Raw genomic sequence first — 20700 nt, forward strand, 5'->3', positions numbered from 1 at the left:
TAAAAACAGCTAACAAGCAAGATCAACTGTAATACTGCTCGAGTGTACTATTGCACATGATGGTTAATTGGAGCTCACAGATGCACTTCTTGAACGTATCTCTAAAAATATCTTCAGCTACAAAATAAAGAAAAACTCTCTTCTTGACAGTTTATGGTAGGGCTGTCACAATATCAGATTTTCACGGCACAATTATCATGACCAGAAGAATTAACAACGACGATATTATCGCAATATCTATAGAAAAAACAATCATCAATCAGTCAAATTCATCCTTAACCTTGGTTATTGTACATTTTGTCTCTTTTTGCCTCTCTTTATATCGGTTAATGATTAAGATATTATTTGTAAACCATAGAGAAATAGTTTGTAAAACATCTATAAATATTACACAGATATTTGCTTAATAATTGATTTGTAAATCATCTATAAACATTATTTAGATGGCTATTATAAAGTATTATATTATAACGAACTATTATAAAGATTATAATACCTTGTTAAATGGTTAATAAATCATTTGTAAAGAATATATAAACATTATTTAGATAGTTAATATTTTGTCAATGGTTAGTAATTGGTTTCTGGTCCATCTATCTATGTAATGTTTATATTGAGGTTATATGTTTTACAGATGATTTCTTAAAGGTTTACAAATAATTTGGTAATCATTAACAAAGACTTCAAATATTATATAAAATGCTATAATGTGTAAAACAATAAACTGATAATAAATAAAAATGAAATCAGAAAAATAATTGTCATCGTCTTATCAGCTATGATAGAATACATAATTTATAAGCTAATTATTTCATATTACACAAACTAATGATAAAATAACACAAATTATTGCATTACTAATAATTAGTAAACATTAATTGTCATTTAATTGTTTGTTAATGGTAAAATAGCTATTAACCAAGTTTAATTAACTATCAATTTACCATTTATAAATGATGGATTACCGTGTATTATTAACATGAAATCAATATTTAAATTTTTTGTCATGTTTAGCATGCTAATGTGCTACGTTAACTGTGAGTCACAGTGCCTTACAGCTACAACGCAGGCAGCAGCTGTCACTTCAAACTCGTTTCCTATTACAGATAATTGAATATAATGTATGTGAGTGCAACCCCCTGAGTCTCCCTTTATTCTAATACGCTTTCTAACATAACAGCATTAGGATTGTCCGGCTAATAGGATGCAAACTGTTTGCTTTGATCAGACGTAATGGTGCACAGAGTCAGTGTCAACCGGCTCATGTAGGAAAATTGATCTGTTTACAATGCAGAGAGTACACAGTCAAGGTTACACTGCCTTCTCGTTGGAGGTTTTGTCCTCTTTTCAAGATCATGATACGTTTTTCATTTGTAGTCGCATCCTCTAGTTATCCTAATGTGTCTGGGGGGGTATTAGGAAATTGTGTTTGTATTGTCTAGTGTTTCTCTGTTCTTCCTTCCCTAGTCCACGGTAAATCCCTCTATCTCTGCTCTGTCTGGGGGTGAGGCTAAGCCACTGATAGGCAAATAATGAGGACTGCTGTCGGGGGGATTTTGGCAGGGTCTTGGGGGGATTGAGGACGCCACACTGGGAGGCCCAGAACCTCAGGGATTACTTAGCTCACCCTCTTCCTTGCCAGCTCCCATAGGACAGGTCACCTCACTGTCCTGGACTCAACTTGTGCCAACGCGCACGGTGAAAGCTAAATTTGAGCGTTTCATGCACGATTTGATTAAAAATGCAGCAGCGAGGTTGCAGCATGAATCAGACTCTTACTTCTGCTCTGAGGAGTAAATCTTGTCTCTGGTCTTTGAGTGCACCATCCACCACTTTCAGAGCTTGTTAATTAATTAACTATTTGTTTTTTTTATCATGAACAACAGAGCTCACTAACAAGCTGGCTGCTGTGCTTCTATTACTAAAGTCTGAATAAAGTGCACATGCTTACATGCCTGCAGGCAATTGTATACATTTACTACATGCTCACCCAGATCAGGGCCATTCTCCTCATTATTTCCTTACTAAATTGGTACACATCTCTCCACACTATACAGTTGTTGTTTTTTTACAGTGTAGAACTGTGCAACATGATCACATGACGGCAATATAACGAGCACATTCTTTGCATTGCTGTCACTCCCCTGAGTGTTGATGATGACACTTGTCTGGAATTTGGACTTGCAGTCTTGGATTACCTCACAGAAATTTGAGACTGGTCAGTATTTGTTTACATCCTGTAATTGTCATTCACAGTTATGTTTTAGGAAGTGTTTTTGCCACATAACACGGCATGCTAGTGTTAATTGCTGCTGCGGTATTTGTCTCCCTTTGGGAGCGTTTGAAAGGGATTTTTTGTAATCTTCATGGCCCTCAGGAGGCGAAAGGAATAATCTCACAAGCAAACAACTGGACGCCAATAGTGTCATGTTATCTCTTGTGTTCCGCTCATTCAGGAAAAGAATAGTCTATAAGTAGCAGCTAGTATTAGAACACAGCGCTGACACAATTGGTGAACAGCTATGATGGTTACAGTTGGACAGAAATATCACCTCACCACTACAGAGGCCTATAGACTTAATCCTGGCTGTAATCCAGGGAGTTGAATTAAAACAACTAATCTTATGTGTCTGTGCATGTGTAAGAGCATGTGTGTGTGTGTGTGACAAAGCTTCACTTGTGCTTGACCTCAAGACCTTTCACCCATTGTTTATGTGTGTCACCCTGCAGATCACCCATCCATATGACACCGAACCAATGATTTCTATCACAGAGGTTTGAACTTGTGACCTTTTAGTATTAATGAGACCTTTTCAAAGGTAACAAAGGAAATTAATGATTTTTGCACCCATGTTTTGAAAGTAGAAAGTGCTGTATATCTTTAAATTCTGTGTGCATCTTTGTCTCCTTGTTAGTAGCCACGCTAGCCGCTAAAAGTTTGCCATTTGGTCCACATGGAAAAAGCTCAACAACTATTAGATGGATTGCCATGAAATTAGGTCTGTGGTGCCCCAGTGATGACTCCTGACTTCGGTGATCAGCCCTTTCTCCTTCCAAGGGTGTTAAATACAGAGGCTTTGTCACGGCCGTCGGGCGGGCAGAGTAGTGGATGGGTCCAACAAACACAAGGCTCTCATCCAGGAGACCGCTGTTCGTGTCTCCCGTGCGTCATGTTACAATCAGCTGTTCGTTCGAGTCCCGTGTTCACAACGTTCAGTGTCATTTTAACTGTATAAACGTAGTAGTTTTAAGCCCAACCATGTATTTCTTTCTTAAACCTAACTATAGTGGTTTTGTTGCCTAATCCTAAAGTGATGTCAAGGGGAACCATAGTGGTTTTGATGCCGAAGTGAGGCGAAGGGTCGTGACAAATACGCGGTATGTGACGAGTCGGAACGAGAATGTGTTGCGGTGATCCCCTGACTCTTCATCTAGCGCCAACAGCAGGTCAAAGTTTTCACTTATCCAGTGATATATCTCAACATCTACTTGAGGGATTGGCTCAAAATTGGATAGGCAACAGACATTCATGGTTCTCAGATGAATTATTTTAGTGATCCCTGATGATTTTTTGGTGATCTCTTAATTTTTCATCCAGCATCATCACCAGGTCAACAATGTGGCATTACCATAAGCTTCAGATGTACTTTGTGTTTAGTGCTAATTATCAAATGTTACCATACCAAACTAAGACGGTGAACATGGTTAACATTATACCTGCTAAATATGAGCATGTTGGCATTGTCATTGTGAGCATGTTAGCATGCTGATGTTACCATTTAGCTGCCTTAATACAGCCTTTACCAGCTGCTAGCATGGCTGTAGACTTTGTCTTGATGTTGTTTTCTTTTCTTTTTCCTTTATTCCTCCTGTTAAGCACTTTGTAACTTCTACTTGAAAAGCACTTTACAACATTAAGTTAACTTTTTTGCACCTTGCATGATGCCTGAGCAGCGGTGCTGCTGGTGCTCTCTTGATTGGCCAGTTTAACCTCACTGGAACTCAGGCTGTTGTAGTGAAGGTTTCCCTCTATACAAATGAATCCAGAGGTCAAGGGAAGGCACTCCCACCCTCTCATTCACGTTTTTTCCTGCCTCTGCTATTTTCCTCCGTCTCTCCCTCTCTCTCTCCCTCCTCATTGTGGGTTGTCATGGAAATGAAAGCACTGGGAGGGGGGACTTCTATTATTGAGGCGGTTGTGGGATTGGTAGTGGGCTGGGAGTTGGGTATAGTGAAATGGAGCAATTCATGCACTCATAAACAGAGAGTGCGGTGGAGCAGAAGGGAGGTGGAGGGGCTGGGGGTGATGGAGAGAGAGAGAGGGAGAGACGAGGAAAAGGAGAATAGAGAGGGGCCCCGGGGGTGAGCGGAGAGAGGAGCCAACTCCACGTGTTTTGGCCCCGCTTCTAACTGATAGCACGTTTTTAGGCCATTACGTCATGGTCTCTGCTGTTTGAGACATACTGCTGGGGAATCACATTCCTCATGCAAGACGGCGAAATAAGCCCCTGGTAATGCCACCTGTTGTTGGAGGAAAAATTGTTCAAGGAAGTGCAAGAGGCGTTTAGGAGCAGCGGTGGGCTGTGTTAATTACCGTCTGTATCTTAGGCCATGTGAAGAACAGTTTAAAGTAATTTACCTTTAAAATAGACTTGACAAATCCACGAACAAAGACTGAGTTATGTTATTTATTGGTTGACCTTGGACACAACAAATGCTCGCTGCTGTTTAGTTGGCAGTATTGGATTTGTCATTTCCCCTGGATAGAAAAGTGATGATGCCAGAATTTAATTTGGGTTAACAGGAAAAATTCAAAGGATCTTAATTAAGTGATTTACAACACTAAACCTTTTCTCCGCTCATTTTCTTATTGCTTTAACCCTGATGAGACTCCATCATTTTTACACATAAAGGTCAGTTTAAGTGTTACTGGGAGTACTATTTGGCTAATGAAAACAATTGTATAATGGCTCCTTTGGCTCTGGTAGGAGCTGTTTGAAAAATAATCATGATGATGTCATTGTGGTTGCATTATGTAAAACAGGCTGCATTCCAAATTGCATACCTTTTCCTGCCTTAACAAGTAGTGTTGCATGCAGTATACAATTAGAACATACTACTTCTTCATACAATTGCACCTTGAACTTTGAGCCCCTTGCTCAGATCAAATCTGCTGCACAGAGGATTGTGGATCAGAATAGCCAGAAAAGCATGCTGGCTTGCATACTTACAACCGGAGGCAGTAGGACATCCTGGTATTTTTGACATACTGCATTTGACATACTACTGTATGTATTGGGACATACTAAATCTTTTTGTCATACTAAATAGTAGGGTAGTTTAGATATTGGAACGCACAGATAGGATCCAGTTGATTGGGGGCTTGACCCTACTAAGGATTAAAAGTCAGGATATCTTAACCACTGCTGCTTCAGTTTTGACCATTATGTTTTTGTCTCTGAGTCCCCCAGCTTTTTCGGGGTGTTTTTTACTCATGTATTTTGATAAATACAACAAAGAGGAACAGAAGTGGGATGAGAGACACTAAATCAGATTCAAATATAGGACTTCTTATTGAAATTTAACTTACTCTGGCCTTAATACAATGTAGCCGGTAGTCTCAACATTCAGTGCTTTATCTACAGCGAAACATGAAAATTACTAGAATCATGGTTGTTACACTTATATCAAGACCTCCCCCTCAAGTCAAAATCCCAGTCCACAAGGAGAGACAGTCTAAATTCATATGATTCAGACCAAACAGTGCTCTTTTTCCCAGCACCCTAGAGAGAAACACAAAGAAACAGCGATCGCTCCCACACTCTATCTCTCCCTACCTCTCTGTCTGTGCTCACACATACATTTTTCCAGTGTGACATGTGATTAAATCACACTACAGGAAACAAAAGACAACACCATCGTAAATTATATGAATCTACAGGCCCCCTACAGGTGCAGGTGACCTTTGGCCCGGCTGAGTCGAGACACTGGTGTGGTAACCAACATAGTGTTGCTTTCAGAAACCTGACAGCAAACTGAACCAACAGCTGTACAAGTAACCCAAACTCGACTGACGACGTCATTGAAATGTGTGCAAAACTGTCTTTGCCAAACGTCTTAGCGAGAATACATTTCGCAAGTGCAAATAAACATATTTCAGCAGTAAATCCATCATAGCTAATTAGCCTCGTATCCACCCTTCTCCAACGCTACACCACTCCTCCTGCTTCAACCATTTGCTGAAGGCAGAGATAGTGTATTCAGTAGTCTATAACATAGGCTGGGTCTATGTTCTCTGGGGACATTCTGAACATTCCTGCTATTGTTGTTTCATTACCATACTGAGGGTTACCCTTGCCATTCACACTGGCTGACCTCTAGACTCACTGGCGGTACCGCTGGTGGTAACCATGTTCCTTGGAATAAAACGATAGGAGCTCTCTCTTTGGAAAAGTGATGGTGCAGAAATGTTTTGGTAGGTGCTAGAACGGCTAGATCTCTTGTTAGTGCAATATAGATGGCCGAGCTCCGACATTATATAGCCACTGGCTGTGAGCACAATTGCAGATGCTCTTCCTGGCTGTGGCGGGTGAAGCTGTGGTTAAACGGCTGCCTTTGTGGTTGAATCTGTGATGCTATGGATATGGCTACGGTGGCTATTAACATTAGCCAAGAAAGCATTATTCTCTATGGACATGAGGGAACGCAAAACTTATTGTGCGATAATGCAAAAGAATTTCTGAAAAGAAATCCCAGCGTGACCTTTCGGGGGCTCCGTAATTCTACTTTCTTACAATATGTAGACTTTTATTCTAACTATCGAATGGATTGTCATGAGATTTTGTCCAACATAGTCCTCGGAGGATGAAGCCTACTGACTTGATGATCCCCTGACTTTCTTGTAGCACCACCATGAGGTTGATATTTGTGATTTTAAGTAAAATATCTCAACAACTATTGGATGGATCGCCATAACATTTGGTAAAGCCATTCATGTCAACCTCACGATGAATTGCAATAAATCTAAACTATGATGGTTAACATTAGCCTCTTAAACACCAGCATGCATGCTCATTGTGAGTGTGTTAGCATGCTGATGTTTGCATTTGGTAGCAGGAAACTGCAGTGCTCTTTCCACTCCTGAACACCTGGGATTCACACAGGTTTTTGTTTAGTTCATAGTGTTCAATAGTGTTGGACTGTAAATTCTTCCTGTACTCGGTTCCTGCTCAAACAGTACAGTAAAAGAGAGTCAAAGAGGACTAAAGAAAGGGAGACATCAGGCTTCAGAATACTATCTTCTTTGCACAGATAAGCCCTCATTGGCCATTCTCTGTTCTTCTGCCATATCAGTTGTCCCATTGAGTCAGTTACTGGATCCAAACTCTTCACTTTGAGCTTTCTTCCTCTGCTTTCTTATCTCTCCAGATGGTTCCCCTTGTTTTTGGGGGACGTGTACTTACTGACGCAATCATGTCCTCTTAGAAGTAATGATTTTTGTTTACTTTCTTATTCCCAATGTTCTCTGTTAACTGCCTTTTTTTAAGGCATGAACTGCTTACGGCAATCAGTGGCAGTTAAATTAGATGTGTGTGTGTGTGTGTGTAGTGTGTGTGTGTGTATGGGGGTCTCTGTGTGCAGCTGCAGCTCCAAAATCAAGTCCTTTCTTGAGCACTGAGGGATGGATAGAGGAGGAGGGGGGTCCTCCACTTCCTGTGGCGCAATGAGGTCACACAAGTGGTTTCATAAATGGAGATGACACAGGTTCACAGGAGAGAGGGATGTGAGAAGACAGATAACGGCACTATAGAATTCACCCGTTCATCTTTATCAGTCACCGTTTCAGTCGGCAGAACTTTGAATACTGTACTTTCTCCAATTTGCATCCACCTTACTTTGAATGGCTCATTAGCACAACACGGTACAGTGACGCACACGCCTCCTGACTTTGAGGTATGCTTTTATCCAGAGCCCTTTAATTTTCCTGTCAGACTGCTGACTCAAGCACCTGGTCTACTGTCTAGTGTGCAAGGTTGAATAGTATTTGTAAAAAATACATGTTCTTGAAAAAGGCAAGGTTACCTTCTCTTTGGTAGGATATAAAGTATCAGGAAACCCATTTGAATCATAAATGTTGTAGTTTTCTAGAAAATGTTACATTAAAAAATGTGCCCAGTTTGGTATTTGTCATATCTGCTCAGTCATGTTAAATCCATTCATTTTTCATATTACAGTTTATGAATAAACTGTGGCAAGTAGCTATTCTGTGTTAGGTCAGTATGACTGCTCAGAAATAATATAAATAAACCATGTTAACATTTTTCTTTAAACATTAATATTGCTTTTTTTGTGTTGCTTTTTTTATATTTTGCAGAGAGTAACATGGATTTGTTTGTGGCTCATTCAACTTTGGAGGTTAGTTTATCTGTTTTTAAGAAAATAGTCAAACTCTTATTTTGCAAAAATCTCAACACTTAGCATAATACTCAGTATGTCTCGTCCCTGCAAAAATATAAGACAGCAAACTCACTAACAGTATGACATATGCTGTTGATTCAAAATGCTTTTTTGTGCATGTGCACAGGTGTCTGTATACAAGTGTTGGGCCCAAGAGCTGGGTATAGAGATGAAAGGATTTTCAATTGGTTGGCTAAAGAGGCAGCACAAAAGATCTAAAAACATGCATCTGCATAGCACTTTAATATATATGACGTCTGAAGCATTTGGTTTATTTTAGTTAAAGTGCAAAATCCATAAAAGGAAGCAATGAAAGCATTTTTATTTCCAAAAATGAACGATTTCAGCATTTGGTTCATATTTACACAGTATAACAGATTACACTATAAAGAGGGGATAATGAAGTTTAATTGAACATAATTACAGTTTTGTTTCCTATGGGTTTTGCTGTACTGTACTAAATGCTCAGAACTGAACTCAAATGAGATAAATACTCATACTCTCCACATTTTAACCCTCTTATAATCAGCTCCATTGCCTTGGGTTCTTCTGTCTTTCTTTTTTTTTTTTCAATACAACAGAGTAAATCAAGGATGTTAGAGTTTATACTGAGTACACTACCACAAACAATGCATTTTTTTGTCAAAAATGCTCCAATTTCTTCTGGTATTTCCCTTTTATGACACAGATTGTTGAATTAATGCATTTGCTGATTTTCTATGACATGAACAAGTTTAATAAAGGCTATACATAATCTGTCCAGGCCACAAGGCTCTTGGTAACTAAATACAAAGGCAGTGTAAGAAAGATCTATTTAAAATAAACAAAACATTTGTGTATTCTTGAGTTTTGGATAAGATATGAAGCCCCTGATCTTTCATTAGCACGCAAAGATGCTTCCTGCTCTCCTTCAATGTTTCCTTGACTTGAAAGGAGTGGAAATTAACTCTTCACTGCTATTTTTTTCAGTAAATGAAATGCCATACTTATCTGTGATTCAATTACAGATAGTTCTTGAATGAACAGGCTGTAATGACTTTAGGGGGACTGGGATCTTTGACGAAACCATTTCTTAGTGTGAATTCATCAAGGACAACTAAGAAGAACGCGATAACAAGTACAAGTTGAGTAATGCACATCAAAAAGTCACGCTTTTGGCTATAAGTCTGCAAACCCTACCAACCACACACTCTTCTACAGCATGCACACACCCAACCCCCCACCTCCTTCAACATCCCCCACTTTCCAGTTGCAGTGACAGGTGGCTCTTGGGGGTTTGGGGGAACACGACTCAACAGCTGCACAAAAGAGCCCCACTGGGGTCCTTTTGACGGGGTGTCCCCTCTCAAGCGTGCCGATCAGCCCCTGGCCCAGCCCCCACCTCGGCAGATGCTCCTCTCAGAGATCCACAGGTGGTAGACGAGAAGACATTCTGCAGTATTTAAAACTGTTATGTAACAAAGATCCTTATGTTTTGAACTGGGTAGTGTTGTCAAGAAATTTAAATATATGACTCTGCAGGTAGCTCTATCTTGGGTGGAGTAACTTGTTTTACACATCCAAACACCCATCATCCAAAACAAAAACCTGGCTGACAGGAAAAGCTAGTGTTCTCTTTACACTGAAATTACATACATGTACAAATCCATAACAATATGGTTGAATCTCAGTTGTAAACAGTGAGAAAGCTGCTCTCACTTAATCTGAAAGCATGCTGACATACACCCTTAAAATGAGGGTACCTTTAGTAATTCTTCTCTTGACACAGTGCATTCACTTTTCCAGATCACTTTTGTAGAACCAGGAAAACACGGTTTCTTTCAAAATGATTCAGAAGGATTGTCATTAAACGGCCTCCAAAGAGTGATGTTTTCTGGTTTCTGTATCGATGTGAAGGAAAAGGGGAGGTCGTCTGCACACTGAATATAACATGCTCCCAAAAACTTTTTGAAGCAAAACCTGAAGCCTGTTTTAGAGGCTGAAATATTGCATCAAAATGTTTTGGGAGGTGGCAATATCCACTGTGTGGACTACTTCTTCCTTTCCTTTTCATGCTGCTTTGTCCTGCCGATATACCCCACATGGATTTGGACGTGCAGCTGGATGAACATAAATGTATAGTGATTTGAAATAAAAAAAAAAAAAAATGCACAGGAATTATGCAGAGCAAATTAAATGTTTTTATTACATTATTTTCCCCCCAAACAAAAATAAGTGAAATCATGGTATGCTGGTGTATTTTATTGACTGCACTGCAGTAAAAGGATACAATCAATCTCATGTTATTTCAGTTTGTCATATTGATGGACTTTACTACTCATCTTAATTAGATGTTGAAGAGTACTTTAAGCAGCTAGGCAATGACAAAACACTGCAGACAATATAGCAAGGCATGTTTTCCAAGGGAAAGATTTATATTGAGTGTGAACTGTGAACTGGCTGTGAGAGTAGTTTTGTGGGTGGAGGAACCAAAGCAGAACAGAAGGGGGGACAACTAATTTACTTCACATAAAAAAATACTTTTTATCCCTACTGTTTGCCTTCATATTGTAATACAGACGTATTAACACATAAAGCAGTTACAGTATCTGTCTTTCATAACGTTAAATCTAGCTAGTATTTAATGATAAATACTATAGGTAGCAACCAAACACCCCTCTCTTGTTTAATGGTATGGCTCGATCCGGACGCCAGTGAGAAACCCACTCACTAGCAGAGAGCATCAGCTGTGGTGTGTCGGAGAAACTTCCTTCCAGCACTCCTCCTCCTGCTTTCCCAAATACATATTTTTCTGTAACTTCTCTCAGGAGGAGCCACCATCAACAGGCTGGTTACTGGCTGGGTTTTGTGTGTTTTCTGTCCTGTTTCTCTGGTCTATCCGGACGCTTCTCCAGGAGGGTTTTCCTTGCTGCGGTGCGTTCAGGTTCAGGACACATCGGGGTGCAAACTGTGAGAGACTCCACCAAGTTTCCCCCCTTTCATTCTGCCTGAGGAATGAGAGGAAGAGCTGACAAAAACTCGCATGTTTGAATGAACAAAAGGGCAGAAAGCGACGCTATTGCCGCCGAAATGGAGGAAAATACTCTCCCAGGATCAACATGTAAGTCTTTTTTTTTTTTCTCCCACTGTCTTACCTTGTAGTTGAATGTGTCTGGTTTTAAGACCTGGCTCATTTGTTACAGGTTGAGAGACATTGTTGCAGTAAAGGTTATAGAGAGTGTGGTGGTAGAAGGGAAATGAATGTGTCTGATGGATTATAATCCATTAGGAGGTGCGGATCCAGACGAATCATAATGCAACATTGTTGTTGTTGTCCACAAAGCTTAACACTTAAACCTCAATCTAGATTTTAAACTGAGTGATATTAAGAGATGAAATGGCCAGTATGCATTTTTTGATGAGGAAAACCGGTATGAGTATAAGCTCACTGCTTATCTCTTAAAGAAAAGATGTTGCCATTTCTTTTGCACAGTCATCAGGGTTATTATAACAACACAATTTGCTGCTAGATGAGGTAATCTGACTTGTAAGCACCCCATCCCCCTCTGTATGTTATGTTTAGCTCACTATACTAACATGATGCAGTCATGGGCATCCTCTTCCTATCTCCTCTTTTTGCTGCTGCTCTATCAGAGGACGTTTTCCAAAATGCAGTTGCTGCCTGTATGCACAGGTGCAGACATTTCTGCTGGTGCAGAGATGCACCACCAACAAACTCAAGACAATTTCAATGAGAGGCTCAGCTCAGGGAACAAAGTGCAGGATAAAGAGTGCTGCCTAGTTACTGCTTTATATGGTGCAATTACAAATCCTGTGATCGTGCAGTTTTAAGTCCAATGTCATGTCTGCAGCTCCACTCAGCAAGGACAAATGTCTCAATTCCCTGCCAATGTTAAGTTGCGCTTGCAAGACATCCAGCATTTGGTTCAAAGTTTGAATCTCCTTGCCAAAGCATTGTGTATTAACATGTTGCTTGCTTCTGGAAATAGAAGGGGACACACAATGTGACCTCCTCCTCCTCTTTCTGACAACAGAAAAACTTCCTTCCTGCTAACAGAGGGCTTCATGGAGGGAGATTGGCTTGTTTTGGCTCTGCATCAAGCAGGAGGAGAGATGTGGTCCACCCTTTTCGTGGGAATCTTGACCAGTCGACTCCTTAAACAGCCATGTTCTGAATAACATAATGTATATATGGCTGTAAAGCTGGGTGGGGCTGACATCATTGGCAGAAGCACTGACATCAAGCGTCTCGTTTCATTTGATGTATGTACAGTGTGTCAGCGAGACTGTTCCGCTTCCCATGCTTACTGAGAATGATCAAAAGTTGTTTTTCTTTCTCTAATAAGTCATCAGAGCTCCAACACTCCTCACGCATAATTCAAAGCTCTCAAATAGCAACATTTGTCTCCTGCTGCGATCATGTGTTTTTCCCCATATGCACAGCTGTATCAGATAAGGATACATTCTGAATAAATTTCATGTAGCTCTTGAGGAAGATTTTACCTTTTATAATACTAGGACACGACGCTCTCTGACAAAGGGGAAGGAAGAGTACGTCATCACTAAAAATCTCTGATAAAAGACATGTTTTCTTGCCACATCGGCTCTCAAGAATGTGTGTCGCCCTTGTACAACATCCTTGTTCAAGATAGCATCTGGAAGCCGTAGGACAATTGGAAAAGTTTTCTCCTTTTGTTGAAATTCAGGCACTAAAGAAAGCTCACTAGATCTTGAAAACCAGCCCTTGGACTGGAGCTGTTGAAAGCCTGGCCCGGCATTGTGAAAATCTGCTGTCAGGATTTATGGAGAGGATCTTCTAATCCCTATTTTCTTTATGCAGGCTTTCTTCTCCTTGTGCTCTCCATTCTGCCACTCTCTGACAGACGGCTCTGTACGGTCGTCCCCTCTAATCTCCGTACCTGAGCAGCTAAACTGTGACCAGCTGAGATGAATGGAAACTTTTATTTTCCTTTTAAAGATTTGCCTTTTGTAGCAAAGTCACCGACACCCCATAGGGGAATTACACCTCTCATATCTGAAATTCTTACAGGAGGAGCAGGATGTATGATGTGGAAGAGACTGAGGCGATGCTTTAAATTGTTAATGAGCCGTTATGCAAACTTTGTTTTAAGCAAAGCTTCACTGCAGCCATACTGAAGATAGAGAGCCTCAGCAATCTGACAGGGATCGTAGTGTAAGTCGTAGTCTATCGTGTAATATGGGAGAATCCACCAGCTTTGGCTGTAAAGTCCGTGCTGTAATGAACAGGATCAGCCAGCTACACATCTTCAGCTGCAGGAGTTGTTATGTAACCAGGAGGGGGATACGTGCGACCGTGTCCCATTTTTGGAGAGAGAGCTGCGTTATTGTCTTTGTAAATTAGCAGTGGGCAGAATCCCATGGGTCCTCCTAGATTCACAGCTACTAATAAACGGAGCCTGATAACAGCAGGAACCCACATTGTTTTTGCGCAGGATTAATTGTGAGCAATGCGATGGTGAAGTGTGTGTTATAATGAGATGTTTTCGTGCTCTGCAGGAGATATATTTGACTCTTAGCAACATGTGAAACCACTAAGGCTGCCCCCTCTTAGTCGATTAGTCGACTAATCAGTTGTTTTGGTCTTAGTCGACTAAGATTAGAGTTGTTCTGATACCGATACCAGTATAGGAAATGCGTCCGATGCTGCCCAAAAGTTGTGATCGCTGGTATCAGCGAGTAGGCCAGTCTATGCACCAATACCATACCATCATTTTTTAACCCAGAAAAAATTCAACTTCGTGTCATTTTTGCAGTGAAATTAAATGAATAATTCTGTATCAGAGGGAGGAAATAATGGCACATTACGTTTATCCTGCTGTTTTTTAATCTCATTCATATTTGGTGCACATAAAGGGGACCAACCTATGTGTGGGCTCCGTCCTGCATAATCCCATTTAATTCAGAGTATGTAGCTGCAATCACAGATTACTTTGTCAATCAAATGGCTTTTTCCAGGCATGCATGGCTAAAAGGATTAAAGTAGCAAAACTGAGAATCATCATACATTACCACACCCTTTCACAAGACAGAACTTTTCTTTTGGTGTTTACATGAATTGATTATTCCTCTAAAGCTACTTCAGGCCGTGTTATTGGTGGAAGGGACTGGGAGCTTCCCAGTACAAGTTCAGATATGTTCAGAGTCCATATTCAGCACATTTTATAGAAGGGACTCGGGCTCGTCCCTATGAAGTTTGAAGAGAGAAGGGAAAAGAACAGGAACATCTGAGTCGCAAAGAACTGACTGAAGTCATGCCAGCACTGTGGCGTTGAGGTCTGCTTTAACTACAGTGCGGTTTTTAGACAGTGACACATTTTCAGTTGTTTTGGCTCTGCTGTACTCTAGCTCATTAGATTTAAAATGAAACACCGACTGGGGTTCAAGAGATGAGTTGCCGCTTTAAGAGTGTTTGAGGGTGGTAATCATATTCTTTTTTTTTTTTTTTAGACATAACCCCTACATTTTGAACAGATCAGCATGACAGTGATGGGACTTCAATTCCTATACTGTTCACTAGGGTTAGGTATAGTTTAAAAAATGACGATACCAATACCAGTAGAGTACTTAATTCAATACCCTTCATGTGAATGAAAGCATTCAATTGCGTAAAATGCCACCGCCACCGCATTTATTTTAATCAGACGCCACATACTTTCCAACATTTGGAACTCCATCAAATACACCGCACTTGTAGTTGCTGCAGTAGTGAGCCAATCACACATTCACTCAGTATGAATGTAAACCCCTTCAGTTTCAAGCTGAAAGTTGGCACTTAAACTGCACAGTCACTGTTTCTTTTCAAATCCAATATCTTGGAGTATGGAGCCAAAAAATCACGTCACTGTCCAAATAGTTATCCCTATATTTTCCATCTTTTGTACGTACAGTATGTGTTTGTGTTTAGGTATAATAATAGAATTCCTTAAGTCAGAATCCTACTTTCCTGTTAGTGCCTTATAGTCCAGTCCCAAGAAATAAGATTCCAACCGAGACAAGACTAAAGCTATAAAGTGAAGACAGACAAAGACCAGAAAAAGACAAGACGTGCTGTAATGTGAAAAAGGTGAAACAAACTCATTAAATTGCCTTCTCCAGAGTTCAACTCCCCACATAGAGGAGGCATTACGTCAGTGCCGGTCCACTCTGTTGCACCCAGATGTTGTAAATCACACTGCCCAGACACTGACCTCTCATGAGGTAATACAGAGGTAGATCTCTAAGCCAGCACTCTGGACAGGCAAATAATGTCGAAAGCCTTCCCATTAACCAGCACTCAAAGTGTGCAAACTCTCAGCCTCTGCAGTGTTCTACCAGGAAATGGCTACTGAAAGCGGTCAATACGTGCATGCAGGCACAGTTCATGTTTGTTTTTTGTGAACGTGAATGACAGACACAACCTGCTGAAATTAAGTGTGTGGGGTCCTTTAATTTTGGATCTCCTATTTTAAATGTATTAGGAAAAAACATGACAGTGTTTACTCAGAAAACATGGATTAAGGTAGGATTTGAGTTGAACTCTCCTACCCTTGAACCACCTCTAACCAACTAAAACCACATGGTAGCTCAAGTACAACAAAGAATGTATGTGTGGTCTCACCCTGTAAATAATTAGTCCAAATGTACATTCTAGATGCCGTCACTCAAATGCTGATAAATGACCATTAATTGCTACAAGCTCCTGTTTCCTGTGCCTTGTGCATTATGCATTGTGATGATGAACATAGTCATTCACTCACTTTCCACAACCCCATTACATGTGTTATTAGTCAAACTTAAAATAACTGAAGGCTACAGTTTAGTATTAGCCTTTAAAATGGGCCAAAGACACTTGTAACATCACATTTTGCCCCAAGAACGTGTCTTGCTTTTAGAGAATGCGTTTGAAGGTTTACTCTATGATGTATGACCTTTCTTCACCTCTTCAGCTCCTTTGGTCTTTTCCCTATACCAAGACCATTTGATATATAATACAGTTGATCATTCAGAGAGCAATGACTTGTCAAGGACCACCTGTGATTACTTTGAACTGAAGGACTTCAGGCTGGTAGCAGAGCGCAGAATTATTTGGCGATTAGTAGTTGTGTTAAGAAAGTTATACCCTTTTTCTACTGAAATTAGCGCATATATGCAGGGTTTTAAAATACGGGAAAACCCACAAAAAATAACGATAGACTCCTTTCCCAGGAGACGAGTATTCTTTTTTGTTTTTCTTCTAGGGTGTCATGTTCGACGTCAAAAACGCTCCGGGAAGCAAGAAACAGTAAACAGCAGAAAGCAGCGTGGCAGCCAGTGAAAATGTTACGGCGGTTACTTCTCTCTCACCTTGCTGTCTTGCCAGTGTCGCATCTTGCACGATACACATAAAATCGTCGTTGCATGTTGTTCCTCTCTATTTACACGTCAACGTCCGTAACTTCAACGTGCATCATAGTATTGTACCGGATGGTGCGAAAATTTGCGTGTCCACCCACTTGTCATGTTTCCATCACTGCCAATCAGAGCTGGTGCTGATACATACTTGTGACAACTGCACAGTCATTTGTCCTGGGATTGAATGCAAATTGTGACCTTTCCCACTAAAGACAAAAGCCAGATGTTAGTGGGTGTTAATGTTTTTTTGTCCAGGGGGAAAGAGGCTTTATAGCATGCAGGAGAATAGTTTGGTGCAAAACATATTAACTCTCCAGTTAGGTAAAACTGCATGAGGGTGATTAAAAGGATAGTGGGATATTTTGGGACACTTCTCTTTTTATATGGATATGAGATAAAAGGTTAGTGAGCTTTCCAGGTGCTGGTTGGCAGACTTTGTTACCTTTAGACAGAGCCAAGCTAAGCTAACTGGCTTCTCATCTAAATTCCCAGCAAGCAAGTGAATAAGCATATTATTTCCCAAATGACAAACTATTCCTTCAGTAATTAAAATGGGCAGATTGCTTCAAAGACACAGACCAATAAAGTGATTGCACCAGGAGCATAATGAAACCAGAAAAAACTACGATGCAGAGGGTTGTTCAAATTATTAGACCATGGAGAGGCAAAACAAGCTTATTTAGCACACTCAATGCACAAAGGCAATTGAAAGTGCTTTACATAACGCATTAAAACCGTGCAATAAAAATAGTTTAAGACAACAAGACAAAAATTAAGAGGCTAGAATCTAGGCCTTTGGTCCAAGATGCTGCACAGTTGCAGCAGCTGGGTAACAAGAAAGTGACTGAATGCCAAAGAAACATGCCATTCTTACACATGTGCTATTTGGAAGGCATCTGCTTTTCCCAACCTTATTCTGTCTTTTAGTTGCGACTGTGACATACAGAAAGAAGGCCGATGATGATGCAGTGATGTGGCCTAAATTTATTATCAGTCAGCTGCACTGCCCCTCTCTCCCTGGGACACTAGAGGAAGGACAAGCGGAGGGAAGTCTTGATTTGGACTGTGTCGCTTGTTCCTTCCACCTCCACCAAGTCTGAAAATATCCCAGACGGGCTGCTCTGCTCTTTGGTCGTCTGAAAGTTCCAGTCACCAGACCTATCTGCTAATATTAGACCAGTCGCCGTTCAGCTAAAGGGCACGCTTCTTACACTGTAGACACATCTTGATCTCTCTACACATTCCTTGGCAGGTGTAAAATATTAAGATTGTTGCAGTATCAGGTTTTTGTTGATGTATTTGAACCTCGTCGCCGAGGGAGTAGGAGTGAACATTTGGCATCGTGATAGTTACCTGTGATTATGAAACCCATGATTGGACCCTGTTGCCAGCAGAAAAGTTCTCAGCTTTTGTGTGTGGGGAGACAAAAATCCAGTTAATGATAAGTGTTGGGTTTAATTGTATGTTGAACAGGCACAAGATTATTGCCTGGGCCTGATTTTTGCTTTAGGTAATGTCTGTGAAAATAACCATATTGGAACAAAACGACAAACAACGGCTCTGTAAGCCACCACCTCAAGGACACACACACACACACACACACACACACACACACACACACACACACACACACACACACACACACACACACACACACACACACACACACACACACAGTCAAAGCTCTTTCAAACATTTCACCAGTTATATTACCTGTGATTCATGATGCAGAGAAGGGTTGTTCCAAACTCCCCACTCCACTTGCACCGGCTCATTGGTCATGATATTTGCAACATAATGTTAAGTTCTGTAGTTCTGCACAAAAAGGGAAATTAGACTGTCACACAGATGGAAAATTCTTACAGGGTATTACAGATACCTGAGATATTTGCAGGGGCATTGATGACCACTCAGACAAAGCTTTGTGAGCGCTTAAGTGGCTTACCACAGGCCAATGAAACCCATTGTATATGTTAGGGGTGGGGGAAAAAAAAATAGATACAGCATAGTATCGCGGTATTTTGTGTGTCAATATTGTATGGATACACTGAGGTCAAGTATAGATCTTTTATTATGCTGTATGTTATTATAAACCATTAACCTCTTAACAATCCGACGACCTGTCAGCGGGCTCGGCTGGTGTTCTGTTTTTCACAGGTTGTAGCGGGCTCAGTCTTAAAGCTAGAGTGAAGTATTGTACTTCACTTGAAGTACTGGTATCATATGAAACTAGAAAACCTAAGGAATCGATTGGTACCAACCATGTTATGTTAGAACGCTAAATAACGCTTCAAATGTATGCTAAGTTTTGGCGAGGAAAAGCTGGCATGGCCATTTTCAAAGGGGTCCCTTGACCTCTCACCTCAAGATATGTGAATGAGATGAACAGAGTGAAAACTGTATCCTAGTAGATAAAACAGATGTTGAGAAACTGCAGAATTTGCAGTTGAAAAAAGGTAAGAAAATCCATATATCATATCGCAATACTCAGCATATCGCAAAATGTTTGAAATTGCAATAAGATCACATTGTGACTTAAGTATCGTGATAATATCGTATCGTAGGGCCTCTAGTGATTCCCACCCCTACTATGTATTAACCTAATCCGAATATTTCAGTGTAAGCTTCCCATTGGACATTAGTTATAAATTCTAACAAGGTTGCTCTTGAAGTGTCTGTGAAGCATTGTTCTGTCTATCGGATTTTGACATATTTTGGGGGGGCAAACTAAATTGCAAAAGATTAAACTCTTCCAAAACTAGTTCAAATGGTTTACATCCTGTTCTGACTAAAATTGGTCCATTGGTGACAGGGTACCAGAAAACGCCGCCATTGAGACCAGTGAGAATTAGATCACGCTGTCACTTCCCAACCCCCAAAAGGGACGTGGAGCAGGTTGCCAGGAGCGACTGGCTGGCATGCCGACACACCGCTTCCAGTTATGAATGGCAGCTTGTGCGGCCCAGACATCCCTCCTCGTCCTCTGATGTCATTGAGAAAGAAAGGCTCGAGTTTGGCCGTTCTTGACATTCTCCCCCACCACTGGTCAGGCTGTCTAGGTTACTTATCCATTTATGTTGGAGCATGTTGGTAGCAGCAGCAGATGCAGGGTCTCCAGGGAGCTGCCGCTAGGTCAGATAAGCGGAGCCTTTCATCAGCGTGGTGGGTTCGGCGCATACGCCGCCGAAGGAGAGAGCAGCAGCAGCAGCAGCAGCAGCAGCAGCAGCTGAATGACAGGCGTTGTTCTCAGTCTGGGCCAGGTGATGGGATGAAAGCTCTTGTAGTCACTGACAGAGACATCAGTATTCACTGGCCGATCGGCATGCAGCGAAGGAATGCAGTCCTTTTAAGTGTCTTCAACTGTGTTGGTTGGTATGCAGAACCACTTCAGACATTATGAGGCAGACATCAGCTGTAGCCTGATGAGTGGGCTCATCAGTCTGACTCGGATATCTTTGACCCGTTCTTAATTAATTCAGTCTACAGCTGAATTGATTACATTTGAACATTAATCTGCAGCTATTTTGATAAATTAATAGTTGTTCAACTCATTTTTTCCAGGCAACAGTGCCAAACATTCCCTAGTTCCAGCTTCCCAGTTGTTAGCATTTGATGTTTATGTGATAGTTAACTGAAATACTTTCGGGTTTTGGACTGTTGAATAAAAAAAGATGTTTGAAGATGTCATCTTAAGTCTTAATCTTAAAAGATTATTCATTAATCAAGTAAATAAGTAGACAGATAGATTGATAATGAAAGTAGTTGTTAGTTGCAGTCTGTGCTTTCTCGGTTGTATCATGACCACAGTCAACATAAAATCAATCAAGCATT

General features: G+C 40.7%; 1 protein-coding gene across 5 annotated transcripts in view; it reads left to right on the plus strand.

The window, feature by feature from the left end:
* Positions 1–11156: 11156 nt before the first annotated feature.
* map7d1a (MAP7 domain containing 1a) overlaps positions 11157–20700 on the plus strand; it is a 50711-nt gene continuing 41167 nt past the window's right edge. For 3 of the 5 annotated variants that reach the window (XM_074653075.1, XM_074653076.1, XM_074653077.1), the window contains exon 1: positions 11157–11557. In XM_074653075.1, coding sequence (XP_074509176.1) covers positions 11488–11557 — 70 coding nt within the window. In that variant the 5' untranslated portion in view covers positions 11157–11487. The remainder of the gene's footprint in view (positions 11558–20700) is intronic. The other 2 variants (XM_074653078.1, XM_074653079.1) reach the window with 1 other exon arrangement.

Source organism: Sebastes fasciatus, chromosome 12, assembly GCF_043250625.1.
Source record: "Sebastes fasciatus isolate fSebFas1 chromosome 12, fSebFas1.pri, whole genome shotgun sequence".
Lineage (NCBI taxonomy): Eukaryota > Metazoa > Chordata > Actinopteri > Perciformes > Sebastidae > Sebastes > Sebastes fasciatus.